This window comes from Cricetulus griseus, chromosome 2 (assembly GCF_003668045.3).
Source record: "Cricetulus griseus strain 17A/GY chromosome 2, alternate assembly CriGri-PICRH-1.0, whole genome shotgun sequence".
NCBI classification, from domain to species: domain Eukaryota; kingdom Metazoa; phylum Chordata; class Mammalia; order Rodentia; family Cricetidae; genus Cricetulus; species Cricetulus griseus.
The window spans coordinates 381,193,382-381,215,680 of NC_048595.1; the positions used below are offsets into that span (position 1 = coordinate 381,193,382).

The 22,299-nt window shown below is 49.0% G+C and overlaps 1 protein-coding gene across 1 annotated transcript; it reads left to right on the top strand.

The window, feature by feature from the left end:
* Positions 1-343: 343 nt before the first annotated feature.
* Positions 344-17,589, top strand: Parvg (parvin gamma). The gene is made up of 13 exons (XM_035440801.1): positions 344-422; positions 666-761; positions 1,673-1,737; positions 2,300-2,402; positions 3,919-4,059; positions 4,896-5,011; positions 6,082-6,140; positions 6,508-6,530; positions 7,685-7,743; positions 7,873-7,941; positions 10,703-10,804; positions 15,186-15,258; positions 15,606-17,589. Exons 2-13 carry the CDS (start codon positions 683-685, stop codon positions 15,713-15,715), a joined length of 999 nt encoding a protein of 332 aa, XP_035296692.1. The 5' UTR covers positions 344-422; positions 666-682; the 3' UTR covers positions 15,716-17,589.
* The last annotated feature ends 4,710 nt before the right edge of the window (positions 17,590-22,299 follow it).

Sequence of the window (22,299 nt, forward strand, 5' to 3'; positions counted from 1 at the left end):
GTGAGAGCTGGGGTTCTATCCTGGCTGCAGAGAGAGGGCAGGGGATCCTGGCCAGGAGTGGTGGGCAGACTTCTTTCTATATGGCTGGCTGACAAGGAACCCACTTCCTCACCAAACCTCTGCCCAGACTTTGCCCTCGGCTTGTGTATTATTAAGTTAATACCCTGACAAAAGGAACTTAAGGAAGGAAGGGAGAGCTTCTTCAGCTCAGACTTTGAGGGTACAGCCCCTCGTGACAGGGAAGTCATGGCAGCAGGGGCATGAGGCAACTGGTCAAAATATATCGGGAAGATGAGAGACAAATTATGGTATTCAGCTCACTTTCTCCTTTCTCATTCAGCCCAGGACCAGCTCCTGGGATGGTGCTGTCCCTCTTACACTGAGGGAATCTAGGCATGCCCAGAGCCTTGCCTATCCCACAGGTGAGTCTAGGTTCTGCCACTGTGACAATCAAGATTAAGCTTGGCACCGTCTCCACCCTTGCAAGTCTTGGCTTCAGATGTCTCCACCAGGCCCCTCACCTCACCCTTGCTTGGCTCTTGGAGTTTTGTCCATTCAGGGAGGCACTCTCATCCTCCATGGCCACCAGTCTAAATCAAAGTATGAGTGTGTGGTGAGTCTGGACCTTGGGGACAGTGATGCGCTCTGTCTCCTGTCTCCTCCAGGGAAGGCGAGGGAGAAGATGGAGTCAGAGCCCCTCTACAACCTGTTGCAGCTCCCAAAGGAGGTGGATCAACCCACGGAGGAGGAACTCCCACGAGGTGCTGGTCCTGGTGGGACAGGGTTGTTGAATCAGGGAAGGGAGAGAGTGTGTGACTCTCACTAGAATGAGCAGGGGACTGCCCATGTAGCCATCTATCTATCCAGCTACCATCCACCCTCTCCATCTTCTGTCCACTCACTCATCCATGAACCATCCATCCATCCTTTCATCCATACAGCATCTACATATTTGCCCTTCTCTCTTTCCTTCTACCCCTCCCTCCCTCGTTCTCTCCCTCCCTCCCTTACTTCTTCCTTCATTCACTAATTCACTCATGTTATCAGTAGTCAACCCCAAGCCATGAGTGCAATGTTCTGTTTGTTCTACCATCATGGGTAGGTATACTCCAAGGTTTTGGGAGATCTAGCATCTATGTGGGTCACATGGCAGGTTATATTTTATGAGCTTAGGCAAGTCAGCCCCATGTGCTGACTCGATTTCTTCACGTGCATGGAGGTCAGCTGACTGACAAAGCCCCTCTGGGCCTGATGCTTTGTGGGTTCTATGAATCTAAAATGTGGGGATCCTGCTGACCAAGGCCTCAGGGAAGGGAGTGGTGAAGCCAAAGAGGGCACAGGGGACCTTGGTATTACATCCTGGCCAGAGCTGCTTGGCAGCATAGGTGATGCCCCCTTCAGCCTGGCATGTCCTTTGCTCCTTTGAGCTGTGCCCCACTCTAAGCAGATATATGTAGGGATTCCAGAAGATGCTACACATCTGCTTCATGACCTTCAGGGTAAGGGGTGACTCTGAGCTTAAGTGTGCACTCCCAGTGCTCATGAGGAAGTGTGAGTGAGAGGTGGGGCTAGGGTTCCCCCCAGGGTCTGGGTTCAGTGAGTGACCTGCAGTAAGGTATTTTCCAGGGGCCCTCAGGGTACTCACACACATCACACACACCTCTGCTTCCAGGAGAGAAGAAGAAATACCTGCCTCCCAGTTCTCGGAAGGACCCCAAGTTTGAAGAACTGCAGAAGGTACACTATCATCATGCCCAGCCCTGAAGTCTCTGGAGCCAGGCTTGGTGCCCCAGACTTATAGACACCACACCCCTGTTCACACCCCACCCAAGCACCACCTTCCTCAATTCCAACATCATACCCTACTTTCCTCTGAGACATCACCCAAATCACCTATGGCCTCCATGTTTCTACAACCTGCTCTTGGGGCAGCCTAGGCTGTGTAACCAAGTGCCCATTGCCAGTCATTGCCATCACCCAATTCCACGGCCATGCCCCCAGTTTTAGGTATTTGTTACAATGATGACAACTCCAAGGTACCAAAACACCACATCCTAGGATGACAGACCCCCAGGGTTCAGGCTTGTGTCTGGGAGAACTTAGGAGGAACATCTCTGGGAGCTCAGAGCAGATTCCACATGCCCAGGGAGATCAGGGAGAACTTTCTGGAAGAAGTACCACTTGGCCAGGCCTTGAAGAGCGGGTAGTAGTTGGCAGGTAGAAGAGGTCACTTTAGCTCGAGATAAGAGTCTAGCCAGGTGACTCCTACCCTTGTCAGCTGTCCTCTTGTGACTGGCAGGTGCTGATGGAGTGGATCAACACCACACTCCTTCCAGAGCACATCGTTGTCCGCAGCCTGGAGGAGGACATGTTTGATGGACTCATTTTGCACCACCTGTTCCGTAAGCAGAGGCCAGGCCCCACTTTACCCCATCTGTGTTTCCTAAACAATTGTTCCTGGGGTTTTGGGGCCAAGTATCCCCCTTTGGCCCTTCAAGTGGATTCCTGCCTCAGCCCCCACCAAAGCCTCAGGGGAAGGGACCCCTTTATGGCTTTCCAGATTGTACATAAGCAGAAGTGGAGACCTGCCCACACTCGAGCATGGCAGGACAGAGTTATGGTGCCAGCCAGTGTCTAATGTCTGGGCTGCTGCTCCTTCTGCCATGCTGTGACCTATCCAGCATTTATGAAGTGTCTGATGACTTTAGGAGGTGGGACTTCAACTGTCCCTGACCTCAGTGTGTCCTGTGCTGCTGGAAGGACCCAGGCTATCCTGAGTGAGACATTCCATAGGCAGGGAAGCAGGGGTGGTTTTATCTGGCGGGTCCCAGTGTGCCTGGAAGAGATGTGCAAAGTCAGGTCAAGTTTCTGCTTCTGGCTGGTTTTCCTACCCATGTCTGGTCTACAGATGTCTTGTGCAAGGAAAAGGGTCCTTGAACCAGCATATTCAAAGCCTCCTCAAGCCACTACTCTGTGGAGCTTGGCATATGGGCTCCAGAGTGATCCTCTAGGCTCTGGGTACTTCTCAGAGAGCAGGCACTATCAGCTTTCTGCACAGTTCATTACTGCTCCTCTCCCTGGCTATGGGTGAGACCAAGGCTCCCAGACACAGAACGATATGCCCAGGTCTCAGTGGAGAAAGCAGGTGTGCTGCCTTGTGGGGATGGCATGGCCCAGCAATGCAGAGCCCAAGGTGTGGGTAGAATGATCAAGGTGAGGTGGGCCAGAGGGGATGGCACAAAGGATTGCAAATTGCTTACATACATAGTCCATGTGCCCTGTTGGTCCATTTTCCATGTAGATGGGTGTAGTTGGTTGCTTTTTTTTCTCTTCTGGCTCTTTTGGGGGGGCTGCCACCTAGCTCCCAAATAAATATAAAGGTCTGGCCTTAGCTTGGCTTCTTCCCAGCCAACTTTTCTTAATTTATATTATTCCATCTACCTTTTGCTTCTGGGCTTTTTCCTTTTATTAATTCTGTAATATTACTTTCACTCTTACCCCTTTTCCTTGTTCCTCCTCCTTTCTTTTTCTCCTTCTATTTATTCTCTCTGCCTGCCAGCCCCAGCTATTCTTTTCAGATAAACTATTGGCTGTTCAGCTCTTTATTAGACCAATCAGGTGTTTTAGACAGGCAAAGTAACACAGCTTCACAGAGTTAGACAAATGCAACTTAAAGGAATGCAATATATCTTTGCATTGTTAAGTAAATGTTCCACAGCATAAACAAATGTAATGCATCGACAACAGATGGGGCCTTCTTGGATAATGAGTATGCTTGGTTGAGGGTTCTGGGGTTGCCCAGGGCTCAGTATCAACAGTATGTGTCCCACTCTAACGAGGTGGCATTATCCTCATGGCAGAGGGTCCCTCTGACAGCTGCTGGACACTTATTGGCCCTTACTGCTCTTTTGCTTTCAGAGAAGCTGGCAGCCCTCAAGCTGGAAGTGGAGGAAATCTCTCTGACCTCAGCCAGCCAGAGGCGCAAGCTAGGGGTCATCTTGGAGGCCGTCAACCAGAGTCTGCAGGTTGAAGAGCAACAGGCCAAGTGGAGTGTGGAGAGTATGTGGGGCTGAACCAGGCTGGTACCTGAGAGGGGAGGTGACCGTCTGCACTGGCTTCTCACTTAATAATCAACACACTCATCTACCTAAGAACCAAGGGGGCTGGGAAGGACAGAGAGGCCTCAGGCAGCCCATAGTGTGAGCAAAAGCTGGACACAGAGTCAGGTGTCTGGTGGGAAAGAAACTGACTTACACACATGGCCCTGGAGGATCACTGCAGTCAGTGCAGCTAAGGATAATGGCTTCCCAGTGACACAGCCACTGCTGAGTCTAAGAACATACCACACTTCTCAGCTGGTCAAATGGTGCTCAGAGTCTGGCTTCATTAATTTTCTGCCTATCAACAAATGAGTGTGCTGTGTACACACGCTTCCCATCCACCCTTCAGAAAGTTTGGTAAACACACACACACACACACACACACACACACAGAGAGAGAGAGAGAGAGAGAGAGAGAGAGAGAGAGAGAGAGAGACAGAGAGACAGAGACAGAGAGACAGAGACAGAGGCAGAGGCAGAGGGATAGAAAAATGGGCAGAAAAACAGACACAGAAAGACACACACACACACACACACAGAGAGAGAGAGAGAGAGAGACAGAGAGAGACAGAGAGACAGAGAGACAGAGAGACAGAGGCAGAGGCAGAGGGATAGAAAAATGGGCAGAAAAACAGACACAGAAACACACACACACACACACACACACACACACACACACACACACACACACACACACACACACTGACCTCAGTGGTCCGCACAGGACAATTCTGAGGGTGTCTGCAGGTTTTGGTGGCCCCTCAGCTCTATGACTTTCTGTTTTCTCCTCTTTAGCTATCTTCAACAAGGACCTGCTGGCCACCTTGCATCTCCTGGTGGCCCTGGCCAAACACTTCCAGCCGGAACTGCCCCTTCCAGACAATGTCCAGGTGGAAGTCATCCACATTGAGGTGCTTGTGAGGTGGTGGGGTGGGGGGTCATCTAAACATAATGCTCCATGCCACTGCAGCTGTAGGGGTCATTGCATGGGGAGTGGCCCCAGCGATTATGAGGAACATCACATCCTATCAGGGCAGCAGTTGAGGGCTGGGCTGGCAGAGACAAGGAGGATAGGAGGAGGGCCCTGGCCAGCCAGTACTGCTCTCAGCAGCCAGCTCTGCCTAGCAGAGGCAGGGACAGGCACAATGAGAGGGAGGTCAGCTGGTGCCCGTATTTCCTGGGTCACAGGTGGCCGTCTTTCCATGGTCATTCTCAGTATCATGTCTCTCATCTGTCACCCATTAACACATACTGTCTCCTCTTCTGAGAAACCCTTTCTCTCTGGCAGTACTAGTTTGTGTTCTATGGTGTGTGTGTGTGTGTGTGTGTGTGTGTGTGTGTGTGTGTGTGTTTCCTTCTACTTGCCTTGCAAAACCAGCTGTATCCAGCTGGGCTTTGTCAAACCCATTACCATCTTTCCCAAGTCTTTGTTTAAAGTTCACCACTGAGCAGTTTCTCGGCTTTCTTACAAACTTATGTAAATCAGGTAAGGCTAACAAGAATAACCTAGCAGGTAAAGGTGTTTGCTGTCAAGCCTGACAACCTGAGTTCAATTCCTGAGACCCACATGGTAGGAATGGAGAATTGACTCCTGAAGCTTGTCTGTGACCTTCATATGTCCAATATGGCATGTGTGTACTGCCCCACACACATGTGCACATGCATGCACGCACATGCACACTAAAAAATAAATGGGAAAAAAATCAGAGGTGACCATTGTGTGTCCATTCACATAACACATAATCATTTACACACATAAACACGAACGCATCCCTCTTGGGTGTCTTAGGAATGAGGCACCCATAGTGCCGTCCTCATGGGTTCAACAATCACAGGGAAAATGGACAGTGAAGCTGGCTCGCAGTAGCATCCTGAGATGGGGACAAAGCAGAGAATGCTAGGTTCTCTTACCCTGCTTTGGCCCTGTAGGCTTGGTTCTGGGGGTCCTCTGGAGTCACACCATTCCCTTTCCCTGCTGTAGAGCACCAAGACCGGCCTGAAGTCAGACAAGCTGGTGGAGCAGCTCACAGAAGAATGCAGGTGGGGTGGCCTTGGCCAGGTGGGAGGTGCAGGGGGTGCTGGGCCAAGGAAGCCCCCAACGTGCTTGCTGCTTCTCAATCCCCAGAAGGCTGCAGAGACCCCCAGCCCTGTGCAGGGAACTCCCCCCAGCCCAGACATCCTCAGCCCCACAGAATCCAAGTGTTCTGAGGTGTGTGTGTGCAGGAAAGCGTTAGCCTTGCTTTCCACACACAGTCTCTGCACCTCCTCTGCCTTGATTGCCCAGGAAAATGAGCCCATCTCCTCGCCACCTGCCGGCACCAAGCTTGTTACATTAGGTGATGAGAGAGCTGCAGACCTTTTGCTAACTCTTTGATTGCTTTTCTGTCTCCTGCAATTTCTCCTCTAGCTCACACAAGGACCAGCCTTCACGTAAGTAACTTGGTAACTGAAGGAAAATTTTTCCTTTCTGATGGGGGTCAAAGGAATTGTGATGGAGCAGTTAACCGTTTCCACCGTGGTCTGCTACTCTCCTGTGGCAGGATTTGTTCATGAATTTGTCCTTCCTTTGTCTGCCTGGCCTTTAGCTGACTTCTTAGTACTGTTCTTATGGGAAGAGACCCACAGTCCACACCATGAGGGCTGAACGGTGGTACTGCCAAATGCTGCTGACTCCCTCATTTGTTAGCCATGTAGGCGTGGGTAGGTACCTTAACCCATCTGTGCCTCAGTTCCCTCATCTGGAGCCCACCTCTTAAGCTGGTGTGAGAGCAATAGGAGGTAATCTGTGGGTGTGTTTCGCACATGGAGCACTCTCAATGGTATGAGTGCAATAACATGGCTGCTGCTAAGGTGACAAGCGGTTCACCAGTCAGGGCCAGCCATTACTTCTTTCACTTATCTGTTCCTCAGTTGGGCACACAAACTATTCACTCATTTGTCGCTTCTTTCAGTTATCCATCTATTTACCCACCCACTCATCTTTCGCTCATCCATCCATTCATCTATATAACTATACAATGATCCATCCATCTATACATTCATTCATCTATATATCCATCCATCCATCCATTCATAAATACACATATATCCATCCATCTCACAACACATCCCTCGTTCATATATATATATATATCCATCATTCATATATATACATACCATATATATATATATATATATATATAATATATATATTATGTCATACACACACACCTATTTATCCCATTCACCCATCTATACACAAGCCAGCCAGATATATATCTACCCAACCATCCTCCACCTACCCACCCACTTATCCCACATTAGTTACTGAGATGCATGCTCACCACCCATTTTGATTTCTAAAATGACCCAGCCTAGCAGGTGTCATTCACCAGAGGAAATGGAGGTACAGAGAGGGAAGCCCCGGCTTCTCCCAGCCAGGGAGCCATGTGTCCCAGACCCAGGCCTGTTTCATTCAGGAACCGGAAGATCAAGCTGTGACTTCCATGGGACTTTTTTTTTTTTCTGAGAAACTTTTGTGTGAAAACATTCTGTTTGGTGCAAAGATAGCATTGTAATGAGCTGTTTATCGCTCTGGTCGGCAGAGGACACCTTTGATGAATTATTTAAGCTGGCTCCGGAGAAAGTGCACACCGTCAAAGAGGTAGGGGAGATCAAAGCTTCCCATGCTGGTTGGGTGCTGGCTGATAGAAGGGAAGGCTTTCTGTCACCCCAGGTTGAGGTGGCATGAGGGTTCCTGAGTGGTCTTGAGGTCCTTGCTCTTTTGTCTTAGGCCATTGTGAGCTTTGTCAACCAGAAGGTGGAGAGTCTGGGCCTGTCTGTGCAGAGTCTGGACACACAGGTATGGACACTTCTGGGTCCCCACTTGGGACGAGGGCTCCTGGGCCCCAGAAACTTACCATGTGACTGGAAGTAAGGCATCGCTTTCAGAGATCTCGGGGCCCTTTCTAGTGGGGTGTGCTGCTGGCGGGCAGTATTGCCCCAGGGAGCCCCTGGTACCACTGGGCTGGGGGCCTGTGGGAAGCCATGAAGGTTGAGCCATCTCTACTGCTGGCTTCATTTTTACTCATTTATCAAAGTGACTCCTAGGGCATGGGATACTCTAGGGCATACTGAAGCCAGAGCGAGGGTCTTCCCCTGTGATGATGTTTATTCAGATGTAGTGCTGAGATTCATAAGGGGTCCCTTTATGAGGTTGGTGCCAGGAGTGTTGGAGACGCTGACACAGCACCACCCTCAGTGGGCTCTGTCCTGAGCCCCAAGGGCCTAGCCCACTGTGAGGACACAAACTTAGCTGTCCTAAGGTGGGAGCAGAACCCAGAAATCCAAAGAGCCTCACCTAGCCATGCCTCCCACAGATATTCCACTGTGTCTGTAGCGTTCCCACAACACAAGGGGATGGGAATGAAGAGATCTGACATTGCCTGGGCCCCATGGAGTAATGATGGGGTCTGGTGGACACTGGGCAGACCTCCATAGACTATCGGCCTTGTCTCAAGGTCTATGCAGAACTGGTCACAGCTGCTGTCTTCTCAGGGACAAGTGGGTGGCTGTTAGCTAGGGAGGGCCAGGCCACATATTCCCAAGTTTGGGGCCAAACAGGAAAGCTCTTGGTACCTGTTCTGACTGGAGCCAAGATTTCCCTGCCATCAGCTCTGCAATACCCACACCTCATGTGAAAACTGATAAAACCCCATTCAATAGATGAGATTTTTAAGACACAGAGGGACTAGGCAACTTACCTAAGGTTGCACAGTAATTAAGGGGTGGTCCTAAGTTTAGAACTGAGGCATTTGGGGTTCAGGTATATGCTCATAGCCACTGTGCGTGGTAGGTGTTCACATGAGCTTTGTAAGAACAGTGGCAACATAGTGGGGGTGGATTCGTGTGTGTTTCCATCCAGTGCCTGTCACTTTGTGCCCCTGGGCTCTGAGGACACTCCCATATGGCTGTGTGACCTTGGGTGAATTACTGGACTTCTCTGAACCTTAGGCGCCTTGCTTTATAAAATGGGAGCAATTCCACCTCTTGGAATTGGGAGTTGGGGAGCATTGCTATTTAGTGTCATTTAGTATCTGTCATTTGACTCACTGTTGCTTTCCCTAAGCAACACGCCCACCTCTGACTGTATTTTCTGTGAGACATAGGAGGACATCTCAGTTTTCTTACTTCCCTCATCTCTCCCTCCTTTGGTAAAACAAGAAAGAGTGAGCAAGGATGACATTTAGACATGTTGGGACGGTAGCAGACTCAGAGTTAGGTTTTCCCAGCTATGTTTTGAGGACAGCAGTAGAGAAGCTTCCACACCCAAACTAATAACATCCAAACTGACTTAATCGGGGGAAATTCCATTAAAGGCCGTACAGCGTCTCTCTGCGGCATCCAATCTCGTGCTTTGTATCTTTGAAGAGATTCAGTAGGATTACATTAGCATATGGCATGCTCACGGCAGCGTTATCTCAGAGCATGCAGACAGAACAGACAGAAATATTAATGGGCCTGTGTGCTTCTCTCTGCCTGTCCTGATGGCAGAATTTTATACTATCTCTGTTTTCACTCATGTGTCTGTAGCTCATAGAATAACTTGTCATTTAAAAATGGACATGATGGGGGTGGCTCAGCTGGTGAAGTGCTTGCCTGGCAAGTCAGAATCCTGGCTGTGGTGGCACACATTTCTTTTTTTATAGGTATGAGTGCTTGCCTGCAGGTATGTACCTGTAGTACATGTGTGCATGATTACCACAGGGGCCAGAGGAAGGTGTTGGACTCTCTGGAACTGGAGTTACAGATGCTCGTGGGCTGCTCTGTGGGTTCTAGGTGGTCTTAACTGCTGAGTCATGTTTCCAGGTCCTGGCACACATAATTAAACCCAGTACTGGGTAGGCAGAGACATGGGGATCCCTGGGTATTCGGCCAGTCAGTCTAGTCCACTTGGCAAGTTCCAGGCCAGTGAGAGATTGCCCCCTTCCATCCCCAAGTAGGTAGGCTGTTCCTAAGGAATAATAAATGCTCTAGATTGTTCTTTGGCCTCTACATGCACATGCATATATGTGCATGGGTATTTACACATATACACATCCCTGCACAAAAGGAGAGAGAGAGAGAGAGAGAGAGAGAGAGAGAGAGAGAGAGAGAGAGAAACATGAGACTATTCCATAGAAAGTTTAGAAACAGCTCTTCTAATTGAATGTACTCGAAGAGCCAGACAGCCCCATGTCGCTGGGAATGCCACCCCCACTTCTTGGAAGGAACATGAGACTCAGAGAGGTACTACAACTTCCTTCAATTCACATAACATGTAACCCCTCCAATGTCAGCCTCTCCCACATGGGAGCCCTGGTTCCTTTCTTTAGTGTGTTAGTTCCTTTTATGTCACTGTGACAAATGCCAGGAGTGCCTGGTGGAGGACAGCTGTACACATCCTGGTGGACAGGAAGCAGAGAGCCCAGTAGGAAGGGGCCAGGGAGACTGCACCCTCCAAGGACCCACTCCCAGTAATCTACTTCCTAGAACCACGCCTCACCCGGTAAAGTTTCTAGCTGGGGACCAAGCATTCACAGCATGCTGTGGGGATGGTTAGGACTGAAACACAACACCTGTAGTTTGCAGATGGAGTCATCTTACTCCTGCTGATCGGACAGCTGGAAGGCTTCTTTTTGCATCTGAAGGAATTCTATCTCACTCCCAGCTCTCCCACAGAAATGGTAAGCTTCCAAGGTCTCCCTCCATGGGGAGAGGGTGGACAGATTTATGGCATTGGCCTGACAGTCTTTATTCAATTCCAAGCTGTGAGGAAGGTGGAAGAAAAGTTTGTTCATATGCTTATTTACACATTTATTCATCTCTCACTCATTCACCCATTATCCACCCATTCACCCACTCAGTAACCCACCTGTTCAGTTCATCCACCCATCCATGTGTCCATTCATTCATCTATCCACCCACCCATCCATTGACACCATCCACCTGCCAATTAATAATATACCCATATTCATTCGACACCTATGTACCTATTTATCCATCCATCCATCCACTCATCCATTCACCCATCAATCGACACCATCCACCTATCTACCCATCCATTCATCCAATGCCTGTGTACCTATTTATCCATCCATCCATCCATCCATGTATCCATCCATCCACTCATCTGCCCCCTTATCCATGGACCCATCCATCCATTCATGGACCCACCCACCCATCTATTTTTCTATGCATCTATCCATATACTCATTCGCCTACCTGTCTATCCACATATCTACTCATCTGCCTCCCACAATCACCTAACCACCCACTCACCCACCCACTCCCCACTCTCCAAGGGTCTGCTTCATGACAAGCCACACTGACCAGGACACAGTATAGTCACTCACAACTCTGGCTTTCAAGCTCTTCTATCTCTGCCAGCTGTGCTCCCAAGATTGTGGCCTTCCAGGGCATCAAGGCAGGGCGTTGGCTTCTGGTGTGCCCGGCAGGGACTGCCAGAGAGTGGTGCTGGTGGGGGTTTGTCTTACAGACTAGAGGAAGAAGGGTACCTTGAAGTGAGGAAGCAGACCCGGGACTGCTCAGGAACACTTTTAGGGAATGGTCTGCAGCTCATGATGGCCACAGGGACTGGCAGGGAAGGTCTGGTAGGCAAGTCATTTCACATGGACCCTGGAGCCTGGAGCTGCCAAAAGACACAGCTTTAATCCAGACAGGAAGTTAAGTTTGACCCCAGGAGGAACAGAGAGTGACAAGCCAGGAAGTCAAGAGACTAAGTGGCAGGGTATGCTCCCTCCAAATGTGCCCCCTGTGGCTGGGCCTCCCTGCTTTCCTCCACAGGGGCCCCGGCACCCTCCCTCTTCTTCCTCTCTGCCCACCAGGCTCTGCATCCAAACTTTTTACTTGTCTCCACTGGGCTTGGTTCAGGCTCTTCCCTGAAGAAGCCCTTTCCAGAGACTTCCTGCCCAGGGAGAAGACTCCCACCACCTTCCAAATAAGGACCCCAACCCCAGCAAGGGAAGGAGTACTTCCTGCTGGGTCAAAGACCAGGTTCTCAACTGCTGGTCTCAGGCTTCTTTTCTCTGAAATGGGTTTCTAGCACTGCCCTACCCACTGGCAGGTTGTGCAGGGACGAAGCAGTAAGCAGTAGCATGGAGACCCATCGGGGAGGAAGCTTGAAGAGTCACACCTCTCTGGTCCCCTGCCCTGCACTTTCTGTGGCTTCTATTTCTTCCAAGCTTCAGGTTATCCTTGAGAAGGGTGATGGAGGTGCAACCAAAAGACAAGCTAGAGTGGAGACAGTTGGTAACCAGCCTGGGACCCAGCTAACCTGTTTCCATGCCCCCCCCCCCCAATCCTAGGACTCCTCTAGGTAGTGACCTTTCCTCCTGAAGTAAAATCCCAGTCATGATGTCTATCCCTCCCCTCTTGGGCCCAGTGTGTCCTTGAATGTATCATCTGCAGTCTGGGTCCTCCCAGGGGCCTACCACCTCCCCAGTCTGGACCTTCTTCCCAGACTCCTTTGCTTTCCACCTACTCTGCTCTCTGCCTGTCTTGCCACATTGGAAGGCCCCGGCTGGTCCCCAGAGTTTAGCATCAAGCATCTTGGCCTTACCTGCCCTGACATTGCTAGATGTTTCCCCTAGCTTCCAGCCTCTGCTCCCTTCTCATTTCCTCAGAGGTCCCCTGGATGAAGCTTCTCCCAGGTCCCTTGGCATTGGTCTCCCTGGTCCGCCCTTCTGTACCCCAGGAAGAGGGGGGATGAATTATGTTCCCACATTACAGAGAAAGACTGAAGTCTTGGAGTCTGGCAGGCTCCCCTGGGACCACACAGATTCCTGATGCAAGTGTGGCCCTGAGGAACAATCCATCCCTGAGCCCTTCTTAGGAGCATGGTGAGCCTATGAGAGGCTCATAGTGTGGGACAAACCGGCACCCATCAAGTGAGGCGTCAAGGATGAACCATGAGAAGAGTCTTTGGGGGGAGGCAGGCAACGTAGGAACCCAGGCTCAGCAATGTGGACCCCTGTCTATGTCATTCAGCAGCCAGGCTTCTTGGGACTCAAGGCTCGTGCTTGCTAGCTACTTCACATGCTCCAAACCCCAGATACAGATCAGGCTAGTGCACAGAGGTCCAGCATTCGTGGCTAACTTGGGAACCCATTAGATTCTCTTCCAAGCCTTCAAGGGAATAGATGCAGAAGCATGATATTAACTCAAAGCCCAAGAAGGAAGCTTGGGGCTTGTGGAGGAGACTTGGGGAAGGAAAATGACTGAGAATACTCACAGGTCCTTAGCTGGAAGCAGGAAGGAACCCCAGGTGGCTGTCCTGTGGAGCGGCCTTGACTACAGTGTAGATTCGAGGATGTCAGCATTCATTTCTGGAGTAAAGTTAGGGACACGGAGAGAGGTGGCCATATACTTTGCAGAAATCAAAGCGCCAGAGCAAGGAAGCTCTAGCTTCCTCCCACGTTCAATTATCTCTCTCAGGAAGATGGGAATGCCTCTCCTGGGTCCTGGCCTTTCTTGGCTCTGCAGAGCACTGAGCTTTCTCTTCATCATCTCAAACTGTTCAGAAGCAAAGGACAGGCTGGGGAGGGTGAAGTGGGCCTCTCAGGAGCCTGACCAGATCTTTGGTTCATGAGCTTTGCAGAGGAAGTGTGCTAAGGGAAGCCTGGTGTTCTCTGATTCGCTCATACACACCCTCTAGCATGGACTCCCTGAGACAGGCATTTTTCCGATTCTGGGCTTTGTATATGGCCCAGAATTGTTGATGATCAACAAGTATTTTTAAAATATGAGAGTGATGGGCCGGCCACATGGCTCAGCGGTTAAGTGTGCTTGCTGCGGAGCCTGATGACCTGAGTTTGATCCCCAGAACCCACATGGTGGAAAGACAGAAATGATTCCTGCAAGTGTGTCCTCTGACGTCCACATAGGTGCTGTGGCATACATTCCCCACCCCATAAATAAATAAATGTAAAAATAAAACAAGTGCAGTTACAGGCCAGGGCAGCACCCAGGCATCCAACATCCCTGTCACAGTCCGCTTTCAACCCCACAATGTCATAACCTGTTTCAGACCTTGAGTTGGAATAAGTGAGGGGAACATGGTAGCTGTTTTGCTCAGAGTCCAAGAGCGGAGGGAGCCAGTGGAAGAAACAGCAGTGTAGGAGACCCAATGGCTGGTGCATGCTTGTAACTCCAGCTATTTGAGAGGCTGAGGCATAAAACAAACAAACAAACAAACCATCTGGTCACAGATATCTCTTCCTTGACATTAGGGATCACTCTCCGGGAGATGCCATCTTGTCAAGAGCATTCAGAGTGGAATTCCAAGGTGCAAAGCAGGGAGCTGGAGTTCCCTCTTTCTGATGCTTGCTTCCTGTGTCATGATGAGTCGCACTCCTAGTGAGAATGTATCAACAGTGGGGAGTCCTCTTTCCCAGGATGTTCTGTGGGGAGGGACTTGGGAACACAGAGGCAGGCCTGAGCCATGTGCTCTGGTCTGCATTTACTCAGCCTAATTCCTCTTGGTCTGGACCTTCCAGAGGGTGGCTAGCCCCGTAGAGCTGTGGGCCAGTGACCCACCTTCCCAGTGTTCCTATTTCAAATCATGGCCCTACTCCTTTGATAGCCCTCCAGCAGAGAAAGACTGCTACCACCTTCTGGGGATTCAATCACCTACAAGCCCTGGCTCCCATCTGAGACAAGGTCCCCTCACCCAGCAGCTCACATGTAGAGTGTCATCTCCACCAGAACATGCCCTGACACACACACACACACACACACACACACACACACACACACACACCTCCCACAGAATCTCCTTGGTGAGGGTCTTTCTCGCCAGCAATGTCTACTTGTTCAGCATGTGGCATCTGCTGAGGGCTGTGTGCAGATGAGGGCCTCTGTGTGAAGGAGTGAGCTCTCCATTCACAGGGCATGGAAGGAGACACACTGGGTGAGCCCTGATTGCTATTGTGGTTCAGGGATTCAAACCTTTCGTGGGCAAGGACAGATCCCATTGGTGACAGCATGGGCCTGGTGCCTGGGCCCAGGGTCTCATTGGCTGACATTCAATTTGCTTTATCATCATAGCTGCACAATGTCACCTTAGCCCTGGAGCTGCTGAAGGATGAAGGCCTGCTCAACCACCCTATCAACCCTGAAGGTGAGTGCATGGCTGCTCATTGCCTGGATGACCTGCCTGAGATGTGACTGAGAGCAGTTGTGGGGAGTAGAGGGACAAGCATTGCTAGTGGGGTCCCCCTTCTTGCTGATCCATAAAGAGATACTGACTGTGAGGGTTTCTAGGAGGGGGGATGTGGCTACCATGTCTGCAAGACTGAAGCCCCTGGGAATGAGTGTTCAGAGCAGCCAGACATCCAGTCACTATTGGTGGAGGGAACATGGATGCAGGGGAAGCCCAGATGAGAGAAGAGACCCTCCTGCATCCCTGGAGACAAATGGTCCTCCCTAGCCTAGCCTGACAGGCTGCCTTGCTCCCTCTGCCCACAGATATTGTGAACAAGGATGCCAAGAGCACACTGAGAATACTCTACAGCCTGTTCCAGAAGCATGCACTGAGGACAGAGGGTGCCGGGGTACCCCATGGTACCCCAAACTAGTCACCTCTGCCTCCCCAAGCCATTTCTCAGGACCTGCCACCCTTGGAGGAGCAGCAGTCCCAGATCCTTCCATGTGCCTTTGTCACTGTGGGTTGGTGGCACTCCCTCCCCCCCACACCTACCCTGCTCACATGCACTCATGGACTGATACCTTTGACCCCACCAGATGGGGATCTGTTCTGAGCCCACCTCTGCTTTGCTCAGTGTATTTTGACAGCTGTATGAATTGTATTTTTTGGGGGGGGTGTGCTCTGGGTGCCTGTGGATTCCTGGATGAGCCTTTAATTGTGGTGAAAATACTTTGGTTCCCAGGCTAGACCAGCCCTCAGTAGCCCCCAGTCTATTTACTGAGGCTATATGTGGATAGTTAGTGGCTGCCCAGCCCGCCCCTCCCCCCCACAAAGCTGACTTTTCCCAGCCAGATGCTCTTTGGCATTAAGGCCTCAGTGAGCCCAGTTGTCTACTTTCCACTTGGCCCAGGGTCATCACCCAAAGACCGGAGCCCCGTGAGGGAGAAGTGAATTCAGTTTCTTGTCAGAGAATCCTGGCCAGGCTATCCCTACAGCTCTAGTTCTGACCTCCACCCCAAGCCCAAGGGAAGAAGCCTGTGGTTGGTTCCTAGGTTCAGGCTATCTCTGGTCATCCTCGGGGAGCCATGAGCATTCTGTCATGTGAAACTTCGTGCCTTCTGCAGAGAGAGAAACAGCTGAAGATCTGAGTTGGGCCCATCGTGGCTGGAGGAGAAGCTGTGGTAGGAGATGCAAGGCATGGGGTGCAGAGATGCAGACATAATAGGGGTGTATGGATTCAGGGGTGCAGGGATGGCCTTGGGTGGTATAGTGGGACAGCTCTGCTTTGGGGGACTCTGGAGCTTAGTCTGGACAGGACAGGCCACCCCTCCCAAGTGAGTGGGTGGAGCTAGGAGTGACCTGGGGCACTAGTGTCTGATGTGAGGGGTCTAGAGGCTCTTCCCTCCACCCAGCTCCAGTCCACCTGTTCCCTTGCCTACTCATAAGTCTTACAGTGGGGGTCCAATCAGATATCTCCTTTGTCCTACAGCCTCCGGGACATGTCCCACTCCCGTGGTGGGGGCATCTTCACAGTAGCTGGGGCCTAATTGCCTCTACCTTAGGTAACCCCTCCATGAAGGCCTTCCTCTAGGCCCCATTTGTTCTCTCTGGAGCATCCTGAGCATCCATGCTCATCTCCTGAGCTCTTGACCTACTGGACTATCTGGCCCCTCCATGTCCTCACTTCCATGTCCCCTCCTCCTGTCTGATAGCAAACTTAAATCATAATAATGATACTTTCTGTAATTTTATTGAAGGATAACTAGCATGTCCCAGTTTAAATGTACAACTTAATGACGGTTGACAAGCATATGCAGTCACAAGCCATTCACCCGATGTCCCAGCCTTCTGAGCCCTGCCTTTAGAAGCAGCCGATCCACTTTCTGTTACTGTCATTTTATCTTTTCTACATCAGAAACTGCATCAGAGAGGAAGTAGTCTTCCATGTGTGGTTTCTTTGCCCTGGTACCATTCTGCCATCTCCAAAGTGACCACACAGCCCATCCCTCTGCTTGCTGGCCACAGGACCCTCAGTGGGTGCCAATCATTCACTCACGCATTTGCTGCCCACAAAGCCTGAGGGTTCTTTGTTTAGTTTTTATGTAGTCTGTGGGGGATGCTATTCATGTTTTTCAGATTGCTGTGCATGCTCACATCTTTGTCTGGATGCTTCCTTTCACTCGGCCTGGGTAAATACCCACGGCTGACATGACTGATTCATACATGATAGTATATTTTATTCTGTAAGATACTGTAAAAGGGTTTGGAGAAATAAATATACTGTTTTCATTGCCACTTGCAATGCCCAAGAGCTCCGGTGACTCTGCATCTTGCCAGCATTTGGTATTATCTATTTTTTCAATGTTAGCCATTCTAAAGGGTGTGTGGTGGTATGTCTGTTGTGATTTAAAAAGCAGCATGAGAGAAAGACGATAATTGGCAGAGCGTGAGTAAAGGGATCATAAAAAGGGGGAAGGGGGGAGGAGACTGGCCTCTGGGGACAGGAGCAGTGGGAGAGAGAGAGAGAGAGAGAGAGAGAGAGAGAGAGAGAGAGAGAGAGAACAGACAGAGAGACGGAGAGAAAGAGAGGAAGATGGGAGGTGGGCAGGGCCCTTTTAAAAGGGAACACAGTGAATGCCCTCAGATGGTGCTCTTAGTGACTGCAGCTGGGGATGTATCCTGTCAGAACCCCAACGGCAGGCCAGTACAGATGCCTGAATACTAACAATCTCACTGTGTGATTTTAAATGTTATTCCTCTAATGACTGACGGTTTTGAGAATCTGTTTCAGTTAACTCCAGATACTGTAACAAAACACCACAGACCAGGCATTTTAAATCACAGAGGATCTACCCAACAGTTATGGCAGCCGGGTCTTGTAAGATGGAGAGCTGGCTGGTGTGAACCCTCCTCCTGGCCCAGAAATTCTTTCTATGTCTTCATGAGGGTGTGTGTGTTGAGGGAGGCTGTCAGGGAGGAGAGAGGGAGAAAGAGAGGCTTCAACTTCTGGGGACCCACCTTCATTGGAATCTAATTATGAGAAATCTCATCCCCATATAGTGTCTTCCACATAGCATCCTGGGAGGGGGCAGGGACAAGGACAAGGACTCGGGAGGGGCAGTGTCCATCCTGGGCCGTGTCTTCTACGCTTCCCATCTCTGTGTCTTCCTTGGCAAAGAGTTGGCTTCCATCATTGGCAAAGAGTTGGCTTCAATCATTTGCCTTAAAAATGATTACAGGTTGGATGCCCTGGGCTAGAGCTAAGGCCCTGATGTGGGTGCTGGGAATGGAGTCTGGATCTTAGGCACTCTCGCCACGGAGATATTTTTCTGGCCTCATTTGCCTTTTTTTTTTTTTTTTAGTCTAGAAAAATTATTGTAATTTAAGCTTTCTATGTAGTATTGGATGCATTTTGAGTTAATTTTTACATAGAGGGCAAGGGTTGAATTGTAATTTTTCCCGCTGGGTGCCTCATTATTCCAGAGCAATCTGTTGTAAAGACGTTCCCTTCGCCCAGCAAATCTCCACAGTGCCTTAGTGGAAAATCAGTTTGCCACATGACTTCCGGCCCAGGGCTGGGCGGTGCTCATCAGTGTGCAGTGTGCACCACAGTGGCAGTGCCAGGGTCTTCGCTGGGGAGCCCACGAGGTCTTGAAACCAAGCAGTGGGTCCCCAGCTTTGTTCTCTCCTTGCAAAGCAGCGCTGGCTCCTCAGAGCCCTCTTAATTCATTCTATCTAGATGTAAAATTAGAATCAGTTTGTCATTTTCTAATTTTAAAAAGGCCTCTGAGATCTCTATTGGAGCTGTGCTGACCCTTCAGGCAACGGGTGTCCGCCGTTGTCCTAGAACTCTGGGAAGCTGGGTCACTGACTTGGGTACCTCCTCTCTCCTCCTCCACCCACCCTCTACTCTCCCTTCATCTTTTTCCTCCTTCCTTTTCCCTTTTTCTATTATAATTTAAAAATAATTTTTATTAATTCTTTGAGAGTTTCATAGAATGTATTTTGATCACCTTTATCCCAACTCTCTAACTTCTCCCAGACCCATTCCTATCTCCTTAGCCCCCATCTTCATGTCCCCTTTTTTTATTTAAATAACCCACTGTGCTGCCCACAGACTCCCGGTGTGGAATATGGTCTAAAAACCTGGAGCCACATCCCTAAAGAAAATTGCCTCTCCCTCCCAGAAACCATCAACTGTCCATAGCTCCTCAGTAAGGGGTGATGGGGACTTTGTTGTTTGTTATTTGTTTGCTTGTTTATTTGTCTTGATATAAGCTCTTGTATTAGTGGGAGTTCTCTAGAGTAACAGAAATTATAGAATGAATCTATATATAGAAAGGGGATTTACTAGAATGGCTTACAGGCTGTGGTCCAACCAGTCCAACAATGGCTTCGTATGAATGGAAAGTCCAAGAATCCTGTAGCTGTTCAGTCTGTGGGGCTGGATATCTCAGCTGATCTTCAGCATATGCTGGAATCCTGAAGAAGTTGCTCTGATGCAGATGAAGGAATGGACTTGCTAGTGAGAGTGAGAGCAAGCAGGCGGAGAGCAAAAGCTTCTCTCCTCCATGTCCTGTTTATAGGCTGCCTCCAGGAGACGTGGCCCACATCAAAGGTGGCTCTTCCCACCTCAAAAATCTGAACTAAAGATGTATCCTTTCACCTGAGAGATCCCAACTAGAACTGGGTCTTCCCACTCACATGAGTTAATTAAGAAAAACTCCCTCAGGTGGAGAGATGGCTCAGTGGTTAAGGGCACTGTCTGTTCTTCCAGAGGTTAAGGGCACTGGCTGTTCTTCCAGAGAACCCAAGTTCAATTCCCAGCACCCACTTGGCAGCTCACAAATGTCTATAACTCCAGTTCCAGGGGATCTGACATCCTCACACAGACATGCATGTAGGCAAAACACCAATGCACATAACATAGAAATAAATAAATCATTAATATTAGAATTATGTAAAAATAAGAATGATCTTTAAAAAAAAAAAAGCTCTGAGTTCTGTTCTGGACTACAGGTGTACACCATCCTGCCTGGATCTGAAAACCCTGTCTTTTGATTATGGTGTCTAGTCCATTTACATTTTTAAGAGATGTAGCAGGTCTTTCTTTGTACTGCTAGCTCCCAAATAATGACATGGAGACCTCTTATTAAGTATGAAAGCTTGGCCTTAGCTTAGGCTTGTTCCCAACCAGCTCTTATAATTAATCCATTTATATTAATCTATGTTCTGCCATGTGGCTCATTACCTCTGCTCAGTACCTTGTGCCCCACTTCCTCTATGTCAGACTGGCAAATTCTGCCTCTTTTCTTCCTAGAGTGCTCTCTCATACAGGAAGTCCCACCTATCCTCTCCTGCCTAGCAATTGGCCAAACAGCTCTTTATTAAATTAATCAGAAGGAGCCTTGGCAGAGACACATCTTCACAGTATACAAAAAGATTATCCCACAACATTTCCCCTTTTTGTCTAAATAAAAAGGAAAGAGTTTTAACTCTAACGCAGTAAAACCATATACAATAAGAACAATTACCAGGAAAGTTACATTCATAGCTGGGTGGCACACTCCTTTAATCCCAGCACTCGGGAGGCAGTCCAATCTCTGTGAGTTCGAGACCAGCCTGGTCTACAAGAGCTAGTTCCAGGACAGCCTCCAAAGCCACAGAGAAACCCTGTCTCAAAAACACACACACAAAAAAAAAAAAAAAGAAAGAAAGAAAAGAGTTACATTCACAATATCCAATCCATTTATATTTGGCAAATTCAGAGAGAATACTATCTATCCTAGCTTGGCGAGTTCAAAGTTTTATACGTAAACCAATTTTTGTTACAACTTGTATTACCAACCTAAAAATATCCTTTTAGACCTTAAAACATTTTCCTAGATAAACATGTTAAGCTGTTTGTCTCTCAGCCTTTATAAACTTTACATTTCTTTTGTGATGATTTTTTTTAATTTGATAACAAAGAAAATGGTAAAACTATCTAGTCTTCAACCCCTGTCAGAGACCTAAGAAACATATTACCTGAATAAACAAGAAGTGTAGAGCAAACAACTTCCAAAACTATCTAAATGACAGAGATATCTGACTTCCTGAACAGTCACCCAAGGTTCCTCTGCAATGTTGGAGCATCTTCAGCTTACAGGCCTAGAATATCTGGTAGACTGCTCTGTGAAGCAAGAATTTTGAAGGACTGGCCTGCATGAGGTGTTGGATCATCTGGAACAGGAATAGCAGACAACTGTGAGCTGCCATGTAGGTGCTGGGAATTGAACCCAGGTCCTTTGGAAGAGCAACCAATGCTCTTAACCATTGAACCATCTCTCCATTCTCTTTGTTGTTCTTTCTTTAAACTTTTCTTTCTTCCAACATTTAAACTTTTCAGTGAGAAGTTGCCCATTCCTCCCCTCTTGCCCACCATATCTTTTTCTATTTGGCTATTTTATGTGATTTTTCACTTTAAAAACTCTGTTTTGTTGTTTTGTTTTTCAAGACAGGGCTTCTCTGTGTAGCCCTTGTGAAACTTGATCTGTAGCCCAGGCTGGCCTTAAACTCAAAGATCTGCCTGCCTCTGCTTCCCGAGTGTGGGGATTAAAGGTGTGTCCCACCACTGCCCGGGTTTATCCCAGTTTTTCAGTCATGTGATCTTGAGGAGTCTGAGCATGAGTTTGGACTTTTGTCTTGTGTTTTGAGTTTGTGGAGAATTTTGGTTCTGTGGACTTACAATTTTTATTAAATTTGGAAAGACTTCAGTCATTATTTCTGCAAACAATTTGTTCCCCTGTCCCCCTCTCTCTGATTCTTCCTGAATTCCAGGTTAAGTGGCTTTTGACGTTGTCACATGTGGATGCTGTATTTTTGTGTTTTCTTTTTCTTCTGGTGCTAGGGATCAAAGCAGGAAAATCACACCTGCTGGGCCAGTGCTCCATCTGCACTGTAGTCCAGTGGTGCCTTCACTTTGTGTCAGCCTTTCTTTTGTTTGCAAGTCCATCGATCGATAGCTTCTCCAGC